This window comes from Musca vetustissima, unplaced genomic scaffold (genome assembly GCF_032173495.1).
Source record: "Musca vetustissima isolate MV318-11 ecotype Yass unplaced genomic scaffold, APGP_CSIRO_Mvet_v1 utg6013, whole genome shotgun sequence".
Classification (NCBI taxonomy): Eukaryota; Metazoa; Arthropoda; class Insecta; order Diptera; family Muscidae; genus Musca; species Musca vetustissima.
This window is the reverse complement of record NW_026889308.1, coordinates 493,347-518,165: the sequence shown is the minus strand read 5'-3', so window position 1 is coordinate 518,165 and position 24,819 is coordinate 493,347. Positions and strand designations below refer to the sequence as shown.

The following is a 24,819-nucleotide window of genomic DNA, read 5'->3' as shown; positions in this document are numbered from 1 at the left end:
TTTATCGACATAATTGCCGTTGAAGACAAAAATTGAGAGATATTTTTATTTAATTTTTTGGATTTCTTAATAATTTGTACAAATTGTTATTGGACGTGAGTCGATAACTTCCAAAGTTTATTAAATTAGAGTAATTTAAGAGAGAAATTTTGGGAGTTGTATATTTAAAATTTTCCAGTAAGATTTCAATACTCTGTTATACAAAATTGAAAATAGTTCTTTCAATTAAAACTCTTTAACTGAAGTTTTGTGTAAAAAGAAAGGCATTAATTAACAATTTGCAACAATTGTTACAAATTGTTATTGGTCTATGCATGAATTACAACAACTAATAATAATACAAAAACAACATTATTGTGGCAGAATATAAATTGTAAATGCCTAAAATTAAATATTAAAGTTTTTTCGAATATATATAATAATATTACGCAAATCACTCTAATAAACATACTGCTTTATTATCGCGGCAAAATGACGAAATTTAAAATACCTCGTATTTTTTTCTGGCACGTTTTGGTACAAATTTGGAAAAAGTTCATTGAAAATTTTATTTGAAGTGAAGACCCTAACATATTCTGACAATTTATTTTATAAAAAAGTAAAAAACATACTGATTGTCACTTGCACCTTGGTTATTATGTATCTAGTTGCTTAAAAACTTCAAATTAAGCATGAATTTGTTTTCTTAAACGGTATGTACCATTATTCAATATAGGCCATAGCAACATGTAAATTACAATTTTTTCATACTGTGGCTTGTTATGCCAAATGTTTTGAAAAATATATCAAAATATATTCGAAAATCGATTTGTTTGAAGATGAATTTTACATCAAATGAATGAAGAAATGTATGATTTGTGAATGAATCAATATGTAAATCATATCCTCAACTCGATTTTGAAAAGAAAACCTGACATTCCATTCATTTTCGCGTATTTGGTATTTTCTCCTTTCTGACAAAAGCTACCCTACCTTGTATAATTGTACCATGGTATGTACATTAGAACTTTAATCTATTTCATGGGGATTTTTTTGACATATATGCAGTGGAATTTACACTTTAAACCCACTGGGTTAACTAGATCCGGTAGAATGAAAATTCACCATTACGGGATCAAGGTTTATTTATAAGGTCCTTTAGTGAATGTCCAAATTTGTGGTTTGAAGAATAAAACGGCATTTACACTAAAACTTTTTACCGGGTTATCCTATTATATGAGGATTTATTTGACATGTATACAAAGGAATTGACTATTGAAACCCACCTGATTAACGAAATTCGGTACTATAAAAAAATAACAATCAGCCTTATTCTGGATGTCAATTCCACGTGAATTTACTCGCTCTTTTCCTTCGTCTTATTCTGAACAACATTTTTGTGTGAATTTTTTCGCATTCTCGCTTTCGCCTTATTCTGAATGAAGTTCGAAAGCGAAAAAATCCGCTTTGGGGAAAAATTAGGTATTCTGGATTACAGGGAGTAGGAAATTTTGTGCGAAATTTTTCGCTAATAAATTTAAGGGGAGTTGACTACAAAGACATAAGTAATTACTATTTTTATGAAAAATATTTACACAATACTTATTGTATGACGATTTAAATATTATAAATGATAGTAAGCACACTTTTAACTGGAAAACAACCAATAAAATGCCATTGGAAATCCTATTGATAACGATGCCTGCTGATCCAAGTATTGCCAAGGAATATATGAAGGTAATACGGAATATTTAAGTCGAGTTTGATGCAGTTTGGAGGCGAAATACTGACATTTTGGGTGAGGGTCTGTCTCTCAAAAAAAAAAAAAAAAAATTAAAAATTATGGAAAAACCAAATTTGCCTGATGAGCCGCTTAACAGTGAAAAACTTAAATAAAAATTATGAAAGAACAAAAAATATTTTTTTTTAAATTATCGTAATCATAACATAACATGTCACTTTAATAATCTGGGGAAATAAATATCGAAATTAAATAAAAAGGCACACAATTATGTAGTGAAATAATAAATTGAATTAATTAATTCAATCGCAGATTTCTTTCCATTATTCGTTGTGTTTTTGTCATCATAAAAATGTTCTTTTATTTATAATCTTGTTGTAGTTGTTGCACCAAATTGCATCAAAACAATGAACAGCTGTTTCACATGCCATATTGTAGGTTGCCATATTTTCAAACTTTAATTTATTTTCTTTTAATTACAAAGCATTTATACAGCGGATTCTTGATATTTCACATTTGTATTGCTATATAGTGTAAATAACAATAAAAAGTAACAATTTTTAATAACAAAAATCAATAAATAATATATTGAAAAATGGTACACAATTAAATTACAATGGGGCAACACACATTGCAACTTAAATTACAATATGGCCACACACATTGCAACTTAATTTACGATATGGCAACACGAATCTTTTTTTCAACCACCATTTTCGAAAACTCGAATCTGCATCTCGCATTTTTTGCATCTCCCCATTCATTCAGAATAAGGCGAGAATGTGAAAGCGAAAATTTTTTACATGCGAGATATCTCCCTAGCAAATATCCAGAATAAGGCTGAATATTTTTATTCCAGCAATCACCCATACTTAGTCTGTTCCCGTACTGCAATAATCTACTAGACTTTACTATTTTCTTCGATATCATAAAGGAAAATTCGTTATCGTAGTAAAAAGTAGTAGATTCTTGCAGTACGGGAACAGACCAACTGTTGGAATGAAAATAAACGTAGTCGGTATTTGGTCTGTTCCCGTACTGCAAGAATCTACTAGTTTTTACTACGATAACGAATTTTCCTTTATGATATAGAAGAAAATAGTAAAATCTAGTAGATTATTGAATGAAAATGAACGTAGTCGTTGGTTTGGTCGGTATTTGGTCTGTTCCCGTACTGCTAGAATCTACTAGTTTTTAATATTTTTGTTGATATCATAAAGAAAATTTTGTTATCGTAGTAAAAAGTAGTAGATTCTTGCAGTACGGGAACAGACCAATTATGTAAAATTTACGACTATGTCAAATTTTTAGAACACTTTTTATATAGAATTTGAAAAACTACGTCCATGGTACAATTATAAAAGGTAACAGCAAATCCCAGCTGATTTGATTCCAACGTAATACTAGTGTCAATATGAATTTGACAAATTATGTTTTTAAAAATCACCCAACAGGAAAATTGGGAACGCATACAATTTAAAATTGTTCTGTATTAAATGTGATCCTGTTTTCAATTTACTCAATCTGCCTGCTGGGAAAGTTTGAGGAAGCAAATCTTTCTTCAAGGAATATCTCGCTATTCCCAGCATTTTCATATGTGTTACACATATATATGGCAATGGCTCAATTATAGGAAAGATGTGGAATAGATAGAAATATAAATTTGATAGATTTTCATTCATGTTTTTCAATTTTTATTTTAAGGATTCGAAAATATTTCATTTTCAAAATAAAAATTATTTGATGATAATTTGTTTGTTTGTTTACATTTTTCTGTCAAATGAGTTGACACTAGTAGAACTTACAACAACAAATTTCCATGTGGTTGTTGTATCGTTTTTTGTACAACAACACTTGCTGTTACCTTCTATTATTATACCATGAACTACGTCCTTTATGGGTCGATTACGGATGGCAACCATAGTTTAGTGGCGTTGCCAGTTACCAAATTTGCATTATGGATGGCAACTGTTGTCAACTTCAGTTGCTTCAAATATAATTTTTCGGCAACCATTTATTTCTGGTTGCTGTTTATAATAACTGAACATTGTAGGCTATAATAACTGAACATTGTAGGTCCATGATATGTACGTGTGTATCATCAATACATCCGACAACACCCAGGAACTTTGTTTTCGATTAAAATAAATTTATTCGATAATGAATTTTCCTTTACGATATCGAAGAAAATAGTAAAATCTAGTAGATTCTGGCAGACCATTATAACAACTTTCATAATTCCGATTTGTCGTAAAAATACGACACTGCACAAATTTCCACACGACTTCCCAAACTATTTTGTGTTTTTATCGTGATATAATTGACTAAAGGGATACACTGAACGTTCGCGTCAAGCCATCCGTCGCATTATGTGTTATCGAAAACAAAACAACCACAAGGAAATGATAACACCAACGCTTGATGTTGATGTGCCTTGCGCTTCAGAGTATATATTTTAACAAAATATATTTTAACATTTTGCGAGAGTTAACGGGATAACAAAAAACGCGTAATGCGAACATTCTGCTTATCCCATAATGCATGAATTCGCCTCCCCGTAGATCTTTTTAATAGGTCTTGTACTGGATTTTACTGGACTTTTTCAATAGCTTCACATGAGAGAGCAAACTCTCTCAACGTAATTTACTGAGTAATTTTTACTGGAAAAATGATCGTCGATTTATGTACAAAGAAACAAATATTTTGGAAAACATTATATGTTTTTAATGTTGCCAAATTTTGTGTTTATGTTTTCATACGATTAAGAATGGAGGTCCCATTCTCCGTTTCAAAAAATAAAAATATATATGGGCAATAATGTCAATTTTTTTTTAATATTCCATTTTCAAAAAATCGGATTTTTTGTTTTCGTGGTAAATCAATGATTTTTGGTACACATATAGAGAAAAATGTCCTTACTCCAAATCCGTTCGCGATCAAATTTTTGGTTGATGCGCGCAAAAGTTATCAAGGTTTTAATTTTGGGCATAAGAAAAAATCTTAAAATTACGCGGTTTATTGTATTGAACAAGAAAGTTTATACATATCTTCCTTCGTAAAATAAGAATATGAATATATTATAATAATCGCGAAAAAGTTGCACATCTTCGCGAAATATTAAAATAATAATAAAAATATATGAGATTACGTCAATATATTCAATATATTAACGACATGTATCAACCTAAAAATTTATTTAAAAATATTTACATAATCTAAACACCACGATGAGTCAAATATGAAAATTAAACCAGTCTGTGTAGCGGTTTGTTAATTACAGCGACAACAAAAAAACCTTACTGATCGCGGGAACCCATATCATTCAATTGATAGATCTAAAAATTTGGCCCGAATAATACGTTTTTTAGAAATTTGATCGCACAAAATTTTCACATTCGGATGAGTATTACTCTAAAGCTGTGCATACTACATACACAAAATATATATACAATTACTCAGATTCGCGACTACAATAATTTTATAATCGATTTATAGAAATTCATGTTAGCGTATTAAAACTAGAAGTAAGATTCAAAAAACACTCAACATCGAGCTTGAAAATGTCAATTTCGTTTAAAGATAGATGCAGTTAAAATTTTGAAAAATGATACATTAGAGACGTAGTCCCCATTTTGTTGACTTCTAGTTTTACTTTGACACGAAGACCGTGAAATAAGTAGCTTAGTTGCAAATCGATAGAGAACATAAAAAACTGGTTTGCCTCATCCTGTTTTTATACATTAAAGTAGACACAGCTTCCACCCAAATAAAGTTTGGAGGTCAATATCATGAAAAGTTTGTAATGACCGATCAGTTAACCCAAAACTATTAACTTTTTTCATATACTTAAGTAATTCCCGAGTTATAAAGGGGTGAACCTCGTTTTCAGCTATGTTAAAAAATTGGCAATATTGCCCATATATTTTTTAATTTGAATCTATAGCTTATCAAGAATGTCTCTAAAAATTTTAAGTGGAATTTTCAATAACACCAAGATATAATCGATTTATTGTAAAAGCGACACGTGGCAGCGAAAGCGTTTCTCAACTCTTTAGTTCCGTTCCAAAACCTAAAAGAATCTACCAAGGTGTATTTAATAAGGTGTATGCATCAGCTACAACAACTAACATTTTACAAAAACAACATTGCTGTTATAGAAATTAAATTGTCATGTTGACAATTAGTTTTTGCAAAAATAAACAAAAATAATTATCCATTTATGTTTATTAATTTCTGTCAAGAACTATTCTTTTTTTGGAGATTTGCCTTCAAATTTCGCCTCCTTAATGAACGTTTGGTGGACATAAATCCCCGGCCAAAGACTAAATCAAGGAAATTGTGTTGCCCTTGTGCAACCTGGCACATTTGGATTGATACCAATAGACAAATTCCAATATAGGCTACATATGTATGTGTAGCTAGGATTTATGAACAGCTTTCAACACGGGATACAAAACATAAACTATTTGGATTAAATCAGCGAACGGTTTTAAAACTGATTTAAGCCTTTTTCGTCAGTTGCTATGAACATATTTTTTATCAAAATCATAAATTTGAAGGCAATTTTGTAAATCGTAATTACAACGTTACCTAAAATTCGACGGGGCGTACAGAAAAATTCAACTTCCCCACTTTTGCAAAATGTTTTGTACGGCCGTATTACCCAAATACGTCGAATCGATATCTTCAAGCGAATACATGGTATAATAAAAGAAGGTAACAGCAAGTGTTGTTGTACAAAAAACGATACAACAACCACATGGAAATTTGTTGTTGTAAGTTCTACTAGTGTCAACACATTTGACAGAAAAATGTAAACAAACAAACAAATTATTTTTATTTTGAAAATGAAATATTTTCGAATCCTCAAAATAAAAATTGAAAAACATGAATGAAAATCTATCAAATTTATATTTCTATCGCTTCCACATCTTTCATATAATTGAGCCATTGCCACTTATATGTGTAACACATATAAAAATGCAGGGAATTGCGAGTTATTCCATGAAGAAAGATTTGCTTCCCCAAACTTTCCCAGCAGGCAGATTGAGTAAATTGAATACGGGACTACATTCAATAAAGAACTTTTACAAATGGTATGCGTTCACAATTTTCCTGTTGGGTGATTTTTAAAAACATAATTTGTCAAATTCACATTGACACTAGTATTACGTTGGAATCAAAGCAGCTGGGATTTGCTGTTACCTTTTATAATTGTACCATGAAGCGAATAATAGAAACCGCAAAACAAAATCGAAAATTTATTGAAGTAATCCAAATATTTTACGTTCACTTTCGAAATTTCATATTTTCTGAATGTTTTGTTTTTATTTTCAACAAAAGAAAAAAACAAAAAATACGCTCTGTCAAAGTTGAAAATTTTCAACTTTAAATTTTGTACGCTCGACGTATTTCGGTAACATTCATAAAAAATACATGTGTTCTACTTTTGTGGTGAAAAACATCGAACGAGCTAGTTGAATTTTAGGTAGGTAGGTTTTTGACAATTTACTTTACAAACAATAAAGAAAAAAGTTTAAAACCATATGATTGTCACTTACACCTTATTTAATACACCTTGGAATCTACTAATTTTACATGTTTTTCAACTTTTTACTCGAAAACCGTTCCTCAACCCACAAAACTGGTAAAACGTTGACTCAAATTTAAGAGAGCACAAAAAAATGGCGTTCTCTTTGTAAACTTTTTACTCGAGAAATTTGGTCGAGTAAAAATGGCAAACAGGAATGCCTACTTCTGATTGGCTGTTATGTTGATTTTGAAGTATTGCCATCTAATTTTGGCATATTTACTAGATTTGCGTTCCCGAAGTTTTCAAATTATTTTGTACTCTGAGAGCAATTTTGAAATATTTCCCTCTTACTAGATTTACAATAAAAAAGTACTGGAACAGACCATTTATGTGTGTTTTCTCGAAAAAGCGTTTTTATTAATGTCGGGCACGATAACTCAAACCCTATTAATCCAATCGATATACATAGGTCGAAAATATGCGATTTCCACAAAAATACTTTTTTTAGGTCCGCCATTTTGCTATTTTTCTAGCGAAGTCAATAAACATAGTTCATACCAGAGCCTGGTATTTACTTTTTCTAATTGCGTTGGAATTTGGAGATTCGTATGTTCCTCGCATAGAAAAATAATATTTCTTCAATTGCACAACAAGACAACAACAACAACATATTTCTACTTATTTTCTTCTTTTTTAAGTCATCAAATTCTTGTAAAGAAAGTTACGCGTCTTTGACATAATAGGTTCGTTCGTTTACTCAATAATTTGTACGAATTTGTACAAATTATTACAAAATGTTGTTCGTTTACCCAAAAGTCCAGTAAAAGAGAGTGAATTGAGAGAGCAGATTTGACAGTTGTGTTACTGAATATTTGGAAATACTTACAAGGAAAATTTACTCAGTAACAATTTTCTTGTACCATCATCTGATATTTAATCAGCTGTTTTGTTATGTTTTGTAAACAAACAAAAAATTGTTCTCAAGAAAATTTATTGTTTTTTTAATTTTATTTTGATTTTGTATCATTAAATACCAAAATGGATGAAGAAAACGCAAGTATTTAAAAATAAGGTAATATAAGAGTAATTGGCGAACGATTTTTTAGGTTCCAAATCCAAACAAAAAAGTGTGCATCCCTAACATGTCTGCGCCAATTTGTTACTTGTTTTAATCAGCTGTGTCGAAACAATCTTTTTACTGGATGTTGTTCGTTTACTTTTTGCAGTTTTCTCTCTTGAGAAGGAAAAAATCATATTTACTCTCTGCAAATTCTTACTGAGTAAATATTACTGGGAAAGTAAACGAACGAACCTAATGTATGCTCATTTTCCAGAAGGTTTGTCGAAATTTTAAATAGAGATGTCCTTAAAACAAAATTGAAAGCATTTTGACAGGTCAGGTGAAATCATGTGGATTTATCGTATAACCTTATAATTGGACTATGATTTGTGATTTATTTCTACCACAAAGTTGTTAGTACAAATAAATGCCAAAAATATTGTAATTAAAAAACAAAATATTAAAAACCAGAATTATAAACGAAAATCTCCAAATTCAAATAGGCCATTTAAGTTACACAATATTATTAGTCCAGAAACTCATACTTATTCGGAATAAATTTGATGAAACTGATATGTCAGTTGTTTGTAGTACTAAATTGTGATGTGGTTACCTTCTTAAATATGCCTTATCCCCATCTGTCAAATTTGTTTACGTTCTAAAACGAATAAGTCATGGCACAATGAATAGGTAGTCCATTTAGAGCAGCTGATGTCTTGATTAACTGTCAAAGTGCGTAATTTCTACTTGAATTCGATGTGCAATGTTGCCAACCATGTGAAATATTATAAGGAAAAATTTGACAGAAAATTGAATGCAGTTTGACAGGTCGTGTGAAATCAACTGGCCTTATCGGACGACCTTATAAAAGGGCCATGGTTTTTGATGAAGTAGTTTTTTTTAATAAATGCAATTGTCAGCTGTTTAGTAAAAATATATTTGGAATTACTGTACCATGAGCAAGGTTCCACAGCCAAACACAGTTTGTGAAAAATATATAATTTACTCAAGAGAATTGTTGGACATATTTTGTTTTCAATAAAAATAAAAGCGACATAATAAGTTATATTTGCTGTTAGAGCATTGGTGCCCGCTTCTAGTGAATACAAATAAGACCAAAAGAAGGACATAAATAGAGTGAAATCAGATCGCCTTAATAATAAAAGATTGAATTCCATAAGAATGTCCAAATTATGTAAACTTTTATAAATAAAGTGGTATGAAAGCAAAATATTGGGGAGTCTTGCTTCATGTTGGAAACCCATTGACTGTACGTTTACTTATCTGCTCAGAAATCGATGTTTCATCACCTGGACCACTTGATCCGAAATGCAAATAATGTAAACACTCAATATTTTAAAGGTATTGGCTGTGGATGCGCTTGTTTCGCTTCCAGTTTTAACATTCGATTCTACTCTAGATACAAGTTTGTTCAATGTATGCATAATCGAGTTTTTACTTGTCACATGAAGGCTGCTCTCCACGGGACTACATCCAGGCATTTCGGATAATACATGAAATCTCTACATAACACCGAAAACTGTCCTGGCAGATAATTTATTTGTTACATATAAATAATATTTACCATCGACGGTAAATTAGCGACCATTCCATTTTATTCCATTAGTAAGTGACAGCAATAGATCAAAGTTGAAGCAGCAATGCGAACAAAGCACTTCATTGTGGTTCTTTGCTGTACTGTTACCTCAACATTATTATTTATCATTTTGGGTACAAGCGAATCAAGTGACTTAAAAAATATAGTTTCACACACTCATCAACAAATAAATAAGATCCAGGTGAGGACATTGTTTTGTGTTGTAGTCCAATAACTTATGTGTTTTGCATGTTCTTCATTCCTTTATATTTCATCAATCGATATAATTTTTTCCAAACTTATTTTCTAGGAAAATTTGCGTGTTTCTGAGGAAAAGAAACTTGATATTGACTCGAAATATCTTACCATATTGGGATTTACAACGTCGACGTCGTCGGCTACTTATAATGCTACAAAAAATGCACTAACTTCAGATTACTACAAATATGAGGCCCGAAATAAAGGGGAAAAACACTCATACAAATATCCGGGTTATATGCTTGATGTAGAACTTTTACCAAACTCGAAAGAGGAAACAGAGAACTCTCAATCTCAAGTGCATACTGCTGCGGCACATTTATTTAATGGCACCAAAGTCAATTTTACCATTGTTACATACGTCCAGGAAGGGCAGGCTCCGTCTGCCATTCTTTTGTCGCAGAATATTGCTTCAAAATTTCCAAATGAATATTTAATGATATACGATCTTGGTTTATCCGAAGAGGAATTACGAGCTTTGACCGCGTACTGTAACAATTCCCGATGTACTGTAATATCGTATGATTTGTCAGTATTCCCATCTCATGTTGCGGACCAAAGGATGCATGCATATCGGCCGATCATAATAAAGGATGCTCTTATACGCTCCAAGTCAATTCTGTTTGCCGAGAATTATATAAGGATTCGGGGAACAAGTCGAGATTTAAGTGACTTACAAAAACATTTGCACTTGGTAGGAGTGTTAGGGTGGAACAGCCCTACCGCCGTTTCTACACGTACACACCCAAAAATGTTCGATTACTTTCAAACGGATGCAGACGATTTTATATTTTTGAGGATGGTGGATCTGGATACTGTCCTTTTTGAGGATACAGCTTTTGTTGCCGAAAAAATACTCTTGCCCTGGATTAAATGTGCGCTTACACTAGAATGTATAGACCCTATCGGTAAGTTGATTTGTTGTGCGTTATTTTATATTTGATTGAATGGTGTCGAGGCATATACAACTAGCGGGCCCAGCGAGCTTCGTGTTGACTCACTAAGAATTTTTAATTAAATTTATGAATCCTATCTGCATGATAGATGCACGGGCTACATTCACAATTGCAAATATCTGTTGCAAATTCGTACTTTATTCTTAATATTATTCAGCTTTACTTATTTCTAAGAACCAACCTAAAGCATTATTTCATTAGAAATAGGTGCATCGAGATAAATTTATTAATCAGAAATACATTCAATTGGACTGAAGTTCATGAAATATGATAATCCCATGATTAATTTTTTATTTTATTTTTATTGCGCATCACTTCTCGACAAGCTGTATACAGTATATAGCCTATGATTCAGTAGGTATAATTATCGCGTGCCTATATTTTATAAAATGTGACTGTAGGATAATCTTTTTGTATTATAAAACTTCAATTTAACACAAGGTTTAAAATTTTTATTGAAACATAGTGACATATGTATATTGGTATTTTATGATGGAATTAAAATATGCATTCAACCATATTCAGTATCGTTTGAAATAAAAGAAAAAGTATATTTTGTGACATATAAACCTGTAATATGGTTTTATAAATTCTCTGATAATGTTGTGGATAAATATATATTTGCAAAACAATTGTGTTAATTGCGAATCTACCTTCTGTTTCCAATCAATTGTAAAACATAAATAAATATACGAACAACATCCATATAGAGGTTTAATGCTGCAAATATGTACTCTTCAGGACTTATGCTATATTTGTGGTCGCCACCCATCATAATTTGTGTGTCGTATATGAGGAAAACACAGGCTAGCAAAGCTCCACAACCGGCATATATGGTCTGTACAATATGTGCTCTCCAAAACATTCCGACAATGCCAAATATCATTAGACAGACAAGAGCAGCAATGAGAAATCCACCCCAGGCAGTGAAGTCGTACTTTGTTTGCATTGCAAATAACGTTAATGCCAAGCACAATATCGCCGTTATTCCCACAGCCAAAAATACCTTCAATTAGATTAAATTCAGAATTGTCGTTTCCATCAAAATATTTCAACATTTACCGCCTCTGAATTATAGCGACTGGCTATAGCACCAACTAAGAAAGATTCGGCCAAAGTGAACACTCCAAGGCATATAAAATTGACAGGGAATGAACGTCGGGCAGATTCACAGCATGCCATCGCTATCACAACAACCAGTGTAGTTATTGCAGCTGCCAATACTAATCCTGGATTCTTTTGCGAAAAACGCAAAGTAGGCTCGTGGAAAAGGAACAGTGCCACCATTCCGAAAGTGAACAGCAATTGAGCCTAGAACAAATAAAATCTATATTTAGCATTTTTGCCATTTGCCTTTCCCCTCAACTATACATTCCATTACCATTAGTATGAGGTATACTTTACGTATGAATCCCTTGCGTACACTTTCCTCATTAAAAGAAAAGTTCTTTGTTTCTAAATTTTCTGGATCCAAGAACCCCCCTCCACTGGCCGGAGAATTGGCCCCTGGCGCGTTCGGCTTCCATCCGTATGGCTGCTCTGTAAAGATAACAAAATAAAACCTAACTTAAAATGCGAATAATATGTATTCTGCATACACACATATATACGGTCATTTCAATATGTACGACTTGACCATTAACTTGCACAACTTGAACCTGTTGGAAGAGTGAAAGATATATTCACCTGTTGTGGGACCCTGTGCCTGCTGGACACCGAAAACCTGATGCTCATATCCTTGTTGCTGACTCATATTGATAATTGATTTTTACTGAAAAATATATGAACTGCAAGTAAAATGGCTTGTTCCTACTGTGAGGTATTAGTGATGCCAACCCAGCGCGTGAAACTAAAACGTCGTTTTAAGTCACGACTGAATTAGTAGACTCGTGACGTTTCAATGGTGTACGTCAGTGTTACCGTTGGGAATTTTAAAACAGTTTCCCTTGGAAAAAAAGTCGCCCAGAAAAGTAAAATCGTCAATAAAACTGTTCCTAGAATATGTCAGATTCGCTTGGACCTCCAAAACGAAGAAGACGAATCCAAATAAGTTTGAATTAACACATAAAAAAGAAAATATAACTTAAGAAAAACAGAAAAGAAAAGTCGCACAAAACTTGAAAAGTTGCAAACAGAGTTACAGAGTATCAAAAAGGTTGCAAATTGCGACTTTAGTCGCACAACGGTAACCCTGGTGTACATAACCATGATGCAATAATAGGGGGATGTATCAAAACAAAACCATTTTTTGTCTCGATTATCTGTCAAATTGTTCCATATAATATTTAACATGGTTGGCAACATTGCACATTGAATATAAGCAGAAATTATCCACTTTGACAGTTAATCGAGACATCAGCTGCTCTAAATGGACTACGTATTCATTGTACCATGTACGTAACCATACGATTAAAGCATTCGGTCTTTATCAGTCCCGATCCACACTGAAGTAATTTAACGAAACAAAATACATGAACTTATAGTACATTTACATTGTACTAAATTTCTGATTTAACCCGGTAAAAAGTTCTAATGTACATGCCGTTTATGTCAACAAATCACACCATGAAAAATAAATAAAATTGTTATCATGGCCCAATATCAATGTCATCCAGAAGACGAATTTCAGGAAATACACAACTCAAAGTTACTTCTTCCATCAAATCAAAATACATATTTTAGTATGTGTGTGTATTGTTTTGAATACCATGTCAAATAATTTCAGAACTAAATTGAAATATATTCAAATTTAATTGAAATGAAAATGATGTTCTTAACTCGGAAGTAATTACTTTGTTATGGATGAAACAAAGTCCTGACTTAGATTAGGCGAGTTTACTTGCGGCAATTTTTATCGTTCCCTTTTGAAATTGCTTCATGCGTCTATACAAGGCAATTTTCAAAACATTTTTTTTTATATTTTGTGCATGTTTTTTATGTTCGAAAATGTTCTGGATTGGTATTTCGAATACACAAAACAAATTGCCAGAAAATTGTCGGTGCGAGCATTTTTTTTTCCATTTCCATTCTCCTTTCCCCTCTTTCCTGCAAACAAAAACTTGCCGCAAGTGAACTCGCCTAATCGAAATTCGGACAAATATTTCATGGTATTCCCTACTGGATTTTCGAAAGAAATCATAACCTTTGATTCATTTTTTCGCTTTTTTAGTTATGTATTGAAAAAGTGTCAAATAAACACAACCACTTGTTGTGTATATTTATTTTTTATTTGGAAGAAGAAGCCAATACCTACGTAGTTGTTTTTTTGTTATTCATGCTGCTCAAGCTGCTATCTTAAAAAATTGACAAATTATTTTTCACTTTTTGAATGTGCACAACAACATTTAAACACAACACAGATTTTATCAAAACAAATAATTGATTTTTTCCCACTTATGATAAACATTTTGTGTATTTTATAATTTTAAAATAAATTGAAAATTATATCGGTGCCTTTTCCAAAGCTATCTATGGTTATTTTTTCGAAATACAAAAAAAAAAAAAATGGTAGATATCAGCTGGCCTTAATAATCGTTGGACAATTAGTGCATTAACTTAGTCCACAGGCAGATTTTTATTTGGCAAATTTTTTGTTGTCTCTTTTGAAATTTTCGCTTGCTTTTCCATTAGCAAATTTTTCTTTGCCAAATTTGCGAATCAAAATACAAAAGAAAGAAAATAAAAGTCAAAAGTGTTTGCATTTTAAAGATTTTTTAATATTTTATTTATTTTTTATATATTTTATTATATAAATTGCAAAAATTAAAAATTAAATTTCACTTGCACAAATTAAAGCAACAGGTTTGTAAACAAAAACCGGCTGTGTGTCAGTAAAGTGAATAGGTTCAAAAGGAAATGTCAACAAAATTATTTTCAACGAACAGAGCAAAGCAGAATTTGCGTGTACAGCAAATTCTGAACAGGCAAATTTTTGTTTTTCTTCCTCGCACCCCTCTCGCCTACAAACTCAGTATTAGCCAAATAAAAATTTGCCTGTGGAAAAGCAGACTTACTAAATTTCGTTCAGAAGTACAACACTGTACCATGGTCCAATTAACAGGTCGTGTTAGAGGCGAAATTATTTCACCCGAAATGTCAAAATTTGACTTAATCGTGTGAAAACGTTTGAGGGATTTTCTACCAAAATGGCCGATAATATTAGCCTCTTACACGACCTGTTAATTGGATAATGCACTACATCTATTGTCAAAGGTTGTACTTGGAGCAAGAATCGTATTTGGAAATTATTGTTTTTTTTTCCAAATTTTAAGCGCGTACAACACAAATTGGTCACCACACTATCAAGAATCTTCTAATTTTTACTATACGTTTCATTATCATAAATAAAAAATTGTTATCGTAGTAAAAAGTTAAACATTCCTGCGAGTTCTGGAGCAGGCATCATGGTATATTTATAAGTCGATTTTTTGTATTGAAAAGTCTATATATAAAGTATTCGCTATGCCTCACCTACGGATATAAACATTTGATATAAATATCAATTTTAACTATAAAAAATATGTGTTTTAATTTTAATAATATTTGTCGTTATATGACATGTCTGGCATAAAGGAGGGTGTAACTTTATATTTGCTATTAATCTTTAATTTTTTTTTTGGCATGTACAATGAATGAAAGAATCTTAATCTGACGATTTTTCTTTATAGGTGCGCAGTCAAATGGTTGCAAATATAACAAGAAGCCACAGTATCGCTATTCCGGTTGTCATAGCTATGATACATCTGCATTCAATATTGTTCTAGGCTTAACATGGCATCTAGATGACTCAAAGTATTCACTGCCAAGTAAAAATTATAACATATTTTATAAAGAAACATTGGAGCAAGCAACAAAGATTCTCGAAAATCGAAGACGAAACAGTAGTGAAACATCCGAACACCCATTCACAGATGATTAATTTGTTTAACCGTAGTATATTAATACTCCTTGAAGCACCGCTTTAAGTAATATAACCAAATCCGATTGCATAGTCCTCAGTGACCGGACAATAAATTTTTTAAATTTCTTTTTTATCTCGCACAAAGAAGAATAATAATTTGCGGAGTTAGGAATCAATATCCCAGAATCATATATAAATGTTTGCCATTTCCTACTCTAGTTGCATTTTTAAACCTTCGCTGAACAATCGGTAAAAATGTTTCTGAATACAATAATGTATGTGGCGGGTATACAATTTGCATACGTTTTGTTACTGCATCCGATAGTTTATATCAAATCATCCTATGAATTCCTGCTCGTGTCGTGATAACAAGATATTGAAAAGAACCTAAATTATGTTACTAGAATCGTCCAAGATACGTCACAAGTTACTTGATACAAATAACGTCAACCTAACACAATATTAAATGTCCAAAAATACTTACAGACTTACTCGGCTGCATGACTGCTTTTCGGGGATGATTTTTTGTTTGTTATCAATGTTACAAGCAGAGACACAATATCGCTCGTATATATTTCTTAAACATAAGTATAATAATTTTCTTAGAGAAAATTAAAAACAATTAACTTAACTAGTATTGCAATTGAAATATATAATACCGTGTATTTTTAGAATAGTATAAATGTAATATTGTTTGTAATTGAGGAGAGTGATTTTTGTTAATATTATCTTTTATGTTATTATAATTATTATTTATGCCTAGCAAGTAGTTAAATTTCGATCAAACGGCACCACTTAATAATACTATTATTGAATTCCCAATTTATTTGTGAAGATCCCAAATGATGGTGGTCAACTTAATTGTGATTTTCAGTTTAGTCAGACAAATGTATAACTTAAATGCGAATGGAACATGTAAGACAAAACATATTTCTGCAAATACAAAGTCGAAAGGTATATTATAAGAAGGATACAATAAAACTATTATTTATAGCTTAATACCATTATGCGAACACAATAACTAATTATTATTTTGAATCTATTATTGATACACAGTAAGTAAATCTGAAAAACGTTCATACTTCAATTTCTGTGCGACGATAGGAATGTTCTCTGCCGATGTAATAGCATATTCGTAATACAACTTGTTCATAAATTACAGAACGGGGCATATTATGACAGTCGATATCGAGTAAGTTTTTAATCGACAATAAATTTCGATACAATCATACCACAGGATGGACACCATCCGATCGGAATTGTTCAATTATTCTGGACATCAATTCCCCGTGAATTTGTTCGCTCTTCCCTTTAAAGTTAGTCTGAAAAACAGCTGGCAACGATTTTTTTCGCATTTTCGCTTTATAGTTATTCTGAATAAAGTTCGAAAACGAAAAAAAATCCACTATAAAGCAAATAATTATTCTGGATTAGCATGATCACCATTATCGAAAATCCGAATAAGGGGAGGGGCGAGAGCAAGGTAGATATACAAGGTAGCCGCATCGGCGAATTTCTACAACAAACATCAGTTGTTGTATTTTGATATGTCAAAAATATTTTGCCAAAACAGATTGACATGATTTTTTTACACAAATTCTTGTTGAAAATGTTAATAAAAGTATTGCCAAAAAATCTATTCGAAATTCGGAGATTTTCATTTATAATTTTGTTTTTTAATTTTTTGGTTCAACATTTCAACAACATTTTTGACATTTATTTGTCCAACAGCTGGGCCGATGCGGCTACCTTATTAAATATACCTTGGGCGAGAGTAAGTGGCAATTGATCTATCAAAAGCATATTTCCTCTGTTGCATGAACTCAATTATGTCCTAAATATCAGGTCATCCAAAAGGCGAATTCGTAGAAAAGTACAACACTGCACCTACATCTATTGTCAAAGGTTGTACTTGGTGCGAAAATCCTATTTGAAAATTATTATTTATTTTCCACATTTTTAAGCGCGTACAACACAAATTGGTCACCACACATTATTTTCGTAACAAATTCAATTGTTTTTTTTCTATAATTTATTGGCATTCAAATCAAAACAAGATAGTTTGACAAAATATGTAAATATCAGTTGTCCTTGTTGGATTACCTAATGTATAGGCATTGGGAGACACAAACGCACAGGCATATTGACCTGAAATGGAAATCTTGAAGTTTTTGGCGGATTTATTGATCAAAAAATTCTTCAAATATTCGGAATTAATGAGTTTTATGCCTTTTTATGGCGAAATATCATTCATGTAAATGTTTTTTCTTATTTATTTCTCTTTCGAGATGAGGTGCATGATCGAAGTTGCAATGAAAGCCAGAGAGATACTACATCCCCACCATTTACTTAATTAAATTGTGCAAAAAAACTATAAACGGGGTAATATTTTAAATGCTAATTTGTGTAACAGTTTATTTATTGTTATAAATTGATTGTGCATCTTCCCTGGTATAACATTTATTGCCGCATAATTTTTTAAATCTTCCGATGGATAAAATAATTGTCCTTTACTTTTAAAGGTATTGTCATTGAAATTTTTCAAATGATTTGTTCATTAATTGAATAAAATTCAGGTTGTACAAATTATTGATTTATCAAAAACACCTAATGTGATGTTAATTCACAATAATAATATATTTTGACAGCAACCTTGCGAAACAGATGATCTAAATGTGTGACTCCAGTAGACCTACATATCCCTGGGAATTCAAAACAAAGTGTCATAACTATGACCAAAAGTCTAAAATTTGAATAATAGAAAAGAGCATTGAATCGATTTGATAATACCGAATTCTTCAAATATCTTCTGTTAGAATTGAAAATTTAGTAAAAATGCAACTACGGGCTGGTTTTCGTACATTAAGAAATACTTGGCAAAGGCATGTGTAACGTAGCAATGTATTTGCGTTAAATAACCTCAATTGTTTTTGTTTTAGTTCTCCGAGTTTAGTACGTCGTTTATTTGCAACAGAAACGTCCACTGATGAAATCGGAGGTGGGACAGGCATTGGAAATATAACCGGTGCCTTGCGTAAAAATGCAGACGGTTTGTACACGGTTAACGAACCTTCGACAAAGGTGGTGACAAAACTGCCACCTTTGACGCAGGCATTCAATAAAGGAAATATTGAGTACGAATATGCCAAACCGCTGGAGGAGGGCTCCACAACCAAAGTAACGGTATTAAAGAATGGTTTGCGTGTGGCATCCGAGCCTAGGTTTGGTCAATTTTGCACTGTTGGTTTGGTGATTGATTCCGGTCCACGTTATGAGGTGACGTATCCTAGTGGCGTATCACATTTTCTTGAAAAGTTGGCGTTCAATGTAAGTTTACATGTTCATATTTGCAAAATGACTGAAATGAAATCGATTTCTTTTTCAAAAAGTCTACAATAAACTTCCCTAACAAAGATGCCATCTTAAAGGAACTGGAAAAAAATGGTGGCATTTGTGACTGTCAGAGTTCTCGTGACACATTAATATATGCTGCAAGTATAGATAGCCGGGCTATCGAGTCAGTAACTAGACTTTTGGCAGACGTTACACTGAGACCAACACTGCATGACGATGAAGTACTATTAGCTCGACGAGCAATTCAATTTGAATTAGAGACATTGGGAATGCGTCCCGAGCAAGAACCCATATTGATGGACATGATACACGCTGCCGCTTATCGGGAAAATACTTTAGGTCTTCCCAAATTGTGTCCACCACAAAATTTGGACTCGATTAATCGTGATGTTTTAATGAATTATTTAAAATACCATCATACACCTGAACGTATGGTAATAGCAGGTGTTGGGGTAAGTAAATACTTACATGCTATATATGTATGTACAAATACAATATTGCTAATTATTTAACATAACTGTTGCCAGTTTAGAATTGGTGAATTGGATGTCCTAATTGAATAATGTTGGATGTTACAACTTCAATATAAAAAAAATCATTGCTGGTATTGGTAGTAAAAGTAGATAACAAAATGCCATAATTTTTCTACATATATACATATACACGATAAATACGATTAATATAGGAAACAAAGTTCCCTCCATTCTTTACGTTGCAGTTCAAAGAAAGTTGTATCGAAAAAATTCATTTATATAGGTGTAAATTTGGCAAAAAAAAAAACATCCGGTTTATTTCACTCCGATTTCTTCAAAAAATATTTTAACTGTAGAGCCGTATTTATTTTTTTAATTCTTTAATTCATTCTTGTTTTAAAGGTTTTTTGTCTGTTACGTCCTTTTGACATGATATTTTCTGAAACAAAAGGACAAGTACAACACAATTGTAGTACAACAAAGTGACTAATTATTATTCGATTGAGACTAAAATGTGTACAGCGTAATGAAATCGGTTCAGATTTAGACATAGCTCCCACACCCTATACTTGTATCGATTTCCTCGAAATTTTGCGTACAGTATTGAGTCTAGAGTGATGTGTTTTAAGTTTCGTGAAAATCGGTTCCGATTTCCATATAACTCCCATATACAGTTTTGAGTCTAGAGTGATGTGTTTTAAGTTTCGTGAAAATCGGTTCCGATTTCGATATAGCTCCCATATACAGTTTTGGCCGATTTTATGTAAATGTTGCACTAAAGACTTTAAATATTTCTCCTATAGCGATAGAACTTTGCACAGGGTACTTTTCCACCCATTGGAAAACAAAAATACCTAAATATTGCTGATTAGTTAAAAAATTAAGAAAAGCTTTAACGTACCGAATTTTGGTGTACCGCTGTATAGGGGCTACCGTAAAAAATTGGTCGATATATGTATCTCATTTTCAATATAAAACATCCCAGAAGTAACATTAATATCAGAAGTTCAGAATTTCTATCTTCAATATTGCGAATTTTAGTTTTTCACAGGAGTGTAGTTACGTCTGTTTGCATTAAGGGAACCCCCCCCCCCCCATTCTCGATTTTTTATTTTTAAGATTTTAAATGGGCTGGTAAATGAATACCAATGCTTGTTAAGGTTTGTAACTTGGCACATATATATTTGAAGATTTAAAAAGGAAGAAAAATAATTTACCAAAATTTTTTCTTGTTGTTTTGTTGTTGTTTTTTGGGTTCAAAGAAAAGTCCTTATTTTCGATGGCGGGCATGATAACTCCTCACTGGAACATCGGAATCCGAAAATTCCAACTGTGTTAGAAAGAGGACATGTCTGGCTCTCGTATGAACTAGGATTATTGACTTCGCACAACAATTAACAAAATGGCGGAACTTTGAAAATTTTTTTATGGAAAATCGCCTATTTTTACCACAAACTAAGTTAAAAAATAAGGAAGATCTTCACCGATTGGCTTTATCCTAGTTCATACGAGAGCTACACACTCCCAGAGAAACGTGTCAAAATTTGAAACCGATTGGATTACTAGTTTTTGAGTTATCGTGCCCGCCATTCGTTTTGAGAAAAACGCGTTTAAAGTTTGAGAAGCCCTTTAGCCGTCACTTGATGCTGACACAATAAATCGGCTATATCTTCAAGAGTTCTTGAGATTTTTACTTGAAATTTTGTAGGAAAAAAAATTTTGACACCGATAATGGGGGGGGGTCCCCTTAATAAAAACATACTATTGTAGTTACGGCCGTTTGAATTTCTTTAATTACTTTGACGTTAGATGTCGAATTTTTTGTCTGAACATGTAGTTTGATTAGACGGACAATAATCAAACAAAAAGTCAATTTCGATTTTTTCTGTAGTTACGTCCGTTTGCATTTATGATGACGACATGTATGTTTTGAATATCATGTCAAATAAATTCAAAGTAAATTGAACTGTATTCAAATTTAATTGAAATGAAAATGTTCGTCTGGAAATGACTACTTTGTAATACATGATACAATTATAAAAGGTAACAGCAAATCCCAGCTGATTTGATTCCAACGTAATACTAGTGTCAATAAGAATTTGACAAATTATGTTTTTAAAAATCACCCAACAGGTAAATTGGGAACGCATACAATTTATTTATTAAATGTCCTCCCGTATTCAATTTACTCAATCTGCCTGCTGGGAAAGTTTCTTCATGGAATAACCCTGGAAAGATGTGGAAGCGATAGAAATATAAATTTGATAGATTTCATTCATGTTTTTCAATTTTATTTTGAGGATTCAAAAATATTTCATTTTCAAAATATAATTTGTTGATAATTTGTTTATATTTTTCTGTCAGTGCTCATCTGTTTGTATAGTAGAGTGGCTCTAGTTTTGCCCAAGCAATAATTTAGACAATTTCCTTTTCCATTCATTATTATTTATTTTGCAATTATGCTTTTGTTTTTTAAGTGAATAAATTATTTTATTTTTTATTTTTTTTATTTATATATTTCATAGTGCCCAGTTTTGCCCTTAAGGCTGTAATACATTTCACAATTAAATATAAAATTTATCGACAATTTCCTTTTCCATTCATTATTATTTTGTTTTTTAAGTGAATAAATTACCCGATTTAAAACTGAAAAAACCCAATACGATATGTTTATTTTTGAAAAAGTTATACGCCATTTATTACCTTGCAATTTCAGTTGTTTTAATTCTGGCCACCAGTGTATGTAGATAGTGGATTTTTCTTTCAAATATGAAAAAAACGTATGCAAATAGTGGCTTTGTTTATTTGACATTTTTCCAATACATTACTAAAAACCCGCAAATGAATGGAATGTTATGATTTCTTCCCAAAATCCAGTAGCGAATACTATAAAAATAGGACAAGCGGAAGCTTGGAATCTTACGTTTCCGGGTGAAGAGTACATTTCTGTCTTTATGGTGTTCCTCTGTTGCCCGACTTCCTCACAAAACACACCCGAACAGACTAATTGATAGTTCTACTTTACAGCATTCTATCAATCCATTCTGTTAGATATCAGGAGACATGTGTACATTCGAGCGCACAAGGGATTATAGAAGGCTCCTTCCATATCGAGGAACGTAGACAATGTGTAGCAAGAATTTTCCCATGTTCTTTTCAATGTGTCCGACCACCTCATGGTAGGCAGTATCCACAGATTTGACTTAGATGTAGGCATGTAGGGATTTGCTGATCTTATTTAAATCAATGGAAATTTTCTTAGAGAATTGCATTTATTTTTTTCTTTATTTCATTTAATAATATTAAAGCCTTCAAGGTCAACCATATATTATTACAAAGCTCTTATCAAAGTAGACACTAAAACTGAAAACCTTAACAGACGTGTTTTTATATGTATATATATATATTGGCTCCCCAGTCGTAACTAAAGCTAAAAAGGTAGTGAAAGCAGCAATAGATGCAATTATGTCAATTATAGAACAATAGCAAAAAGGTAAATTTAATACAAATGAGATATATATTTCTCGTTTTAGGTCAATCATGAACAATTAGTATACAACGTAGAACAATATTTTGTACAGGATTCAGCAATCTGGAATAGTGAGGAAATCAAAGCGACAGGCGCTCAAGCAGTGGATAAATCTGTGGCACAATACACGGGTGGCTTACGAAAAGAAGAATGTGAAATACCAATATATGCTGCTGCCGGATTGCCCGAACTTGCCCACGTAGTGATTGGACTTGAAGGTTGTTCTCACCAAGATCCAGATTTTGTTGCACTTTGTGTACTTAATATTATGATGGGCGGCGGTGGCTCATTTTCGGCTGGTGGACCGGGCAAGGGAATGTATTCACGTCTATACACCAATGTATTAAATAGGTATCATTGGATGTACAGCGCCACGGCCTACAACCATGCGTACTCCGATACTGGGCTGTTTTGCATACATGCAAGTGCACCGCCTAGCAATGTGAGAGACATGACCGAAGTTATAACACGTGAATTGGTAAACATGACAACCACCCCTGGTAGAGAGGAGCTGAGCCGCTCAAAGATACAACTCCAGTCCATGTTGTTAATGAACCTCGAATCGAGGCCAGTAGTATTTGAAGATGTGGGTCGGCAAGTGCTGGCAACTGGCCATAGAAAACGTCCAGAGCATTTCATCAACGAGATCGGTAGGTCTGGTAAAAAACATTGAGGTAAACAACTAATTTTTTATAATATTCGAAAATATAGATCGAATAACCGCTGCAGACATTCAGAGAGTCGCCAAGAGACTCTTGTGTTCACCCGTATCGATGGCCGCTCGTGGTGATATCGGTGATTTACCCGATATTAAAGATGTTCAAAATGCTTTACACCGAGATGGACGTTTATCAAGTCGTAGACTTTCGCTATTCAAATAAAGCAGAGGAATGGCTAGTATATATTTCACTTTTAAAAAGTGTCAATAATATAAAGGAGTTAATATAATTTTGCTTGTTTCGACTATAAAATAAATTATTTAGTGTTTTTAATTGAATTGCATTTTTGTTTGTTTTGTAACAATTTGTAAAAAAGTAATAGTAGATTTTCATTGTACCGGATTTTGTTAACCCAGTGGGTTTAAATTCTATTGCATATATGTCAAATAAATTCTCATAAAGTAGGTTAATCTTGTAAAATGTTCTAATGTACATGTCATTTAAACTATATCTCTAACCCTGATAATGTGCAATATCTTTAATTGATGGATCGAATTCGATATTAAATCGAGATAATTTCAAATACAACCTTGCTTTTGAACCAAAAAATGTATCACTTCCAGAAGTGCCAAAATGACAAAGCCATGGCACAATAAATAGGTAGTCCATTTGTATCACTTTCAGAAGTGCTAAAATGTATCACTTCCAGAAGTGCCAAAATGACAAAGTCATGGCACAATAAATAGGTAGTCCATTTAGCGCAGATGATGTCTCGATTAA

At 32.3% G+C, this 24,819-nt stretch overlaps 2 protein-coding genes across 2 annotated transcripts; both read left to right on the top strand.

Annotated features, from left to right (window-relative positions):
- The first annotated feature begins 9,939 nt into the window (after positions 1 to 9,939).
- LOC133337049 (uncharacterized) lies at positions 9,940 to 16,042 on the top strand. The gene is made up of 3 exons (XM_061545313.1): positions 9,940 to 10,112; positions 10,221 to 11,076; positions 15,792 to 16,042. Exons 1-3 carry the CDS (start codon positions 9,975 to 9,977, stop codon positions 16,040 to 16,042), a joined length of 1,245 nt encoding a protein of 414 aa, XP_061401297.1. The 5' UTR covers positions 9,940 to 9,974.
- A 1,157-nt stretch (positions 16,043 to 17,199) lies between these two features.
- On the top strand, positions 17,200 to 24,261 carry LOC133337020 (mitochondrial-processing peptidase subunit alpha). The gene is made up of 5 exons (XM_061545285.1): positions 17,200 to 17,216; positions 18,922 to 19,351; positions 19,414 to 19,830; positions 23,385 to 24,030; positions 24,092 to 24,261. Exons 1-5 carry the CDS (start codon positions 17,200 to 17,202, stop codon positions 24,259 to 24,261), a joined length of 1,680 nt encoding a protein of 559 aa, XP_061401269.1.
- Positions 24,262 to 24,819: the final 558 nt, after the last annotated feature.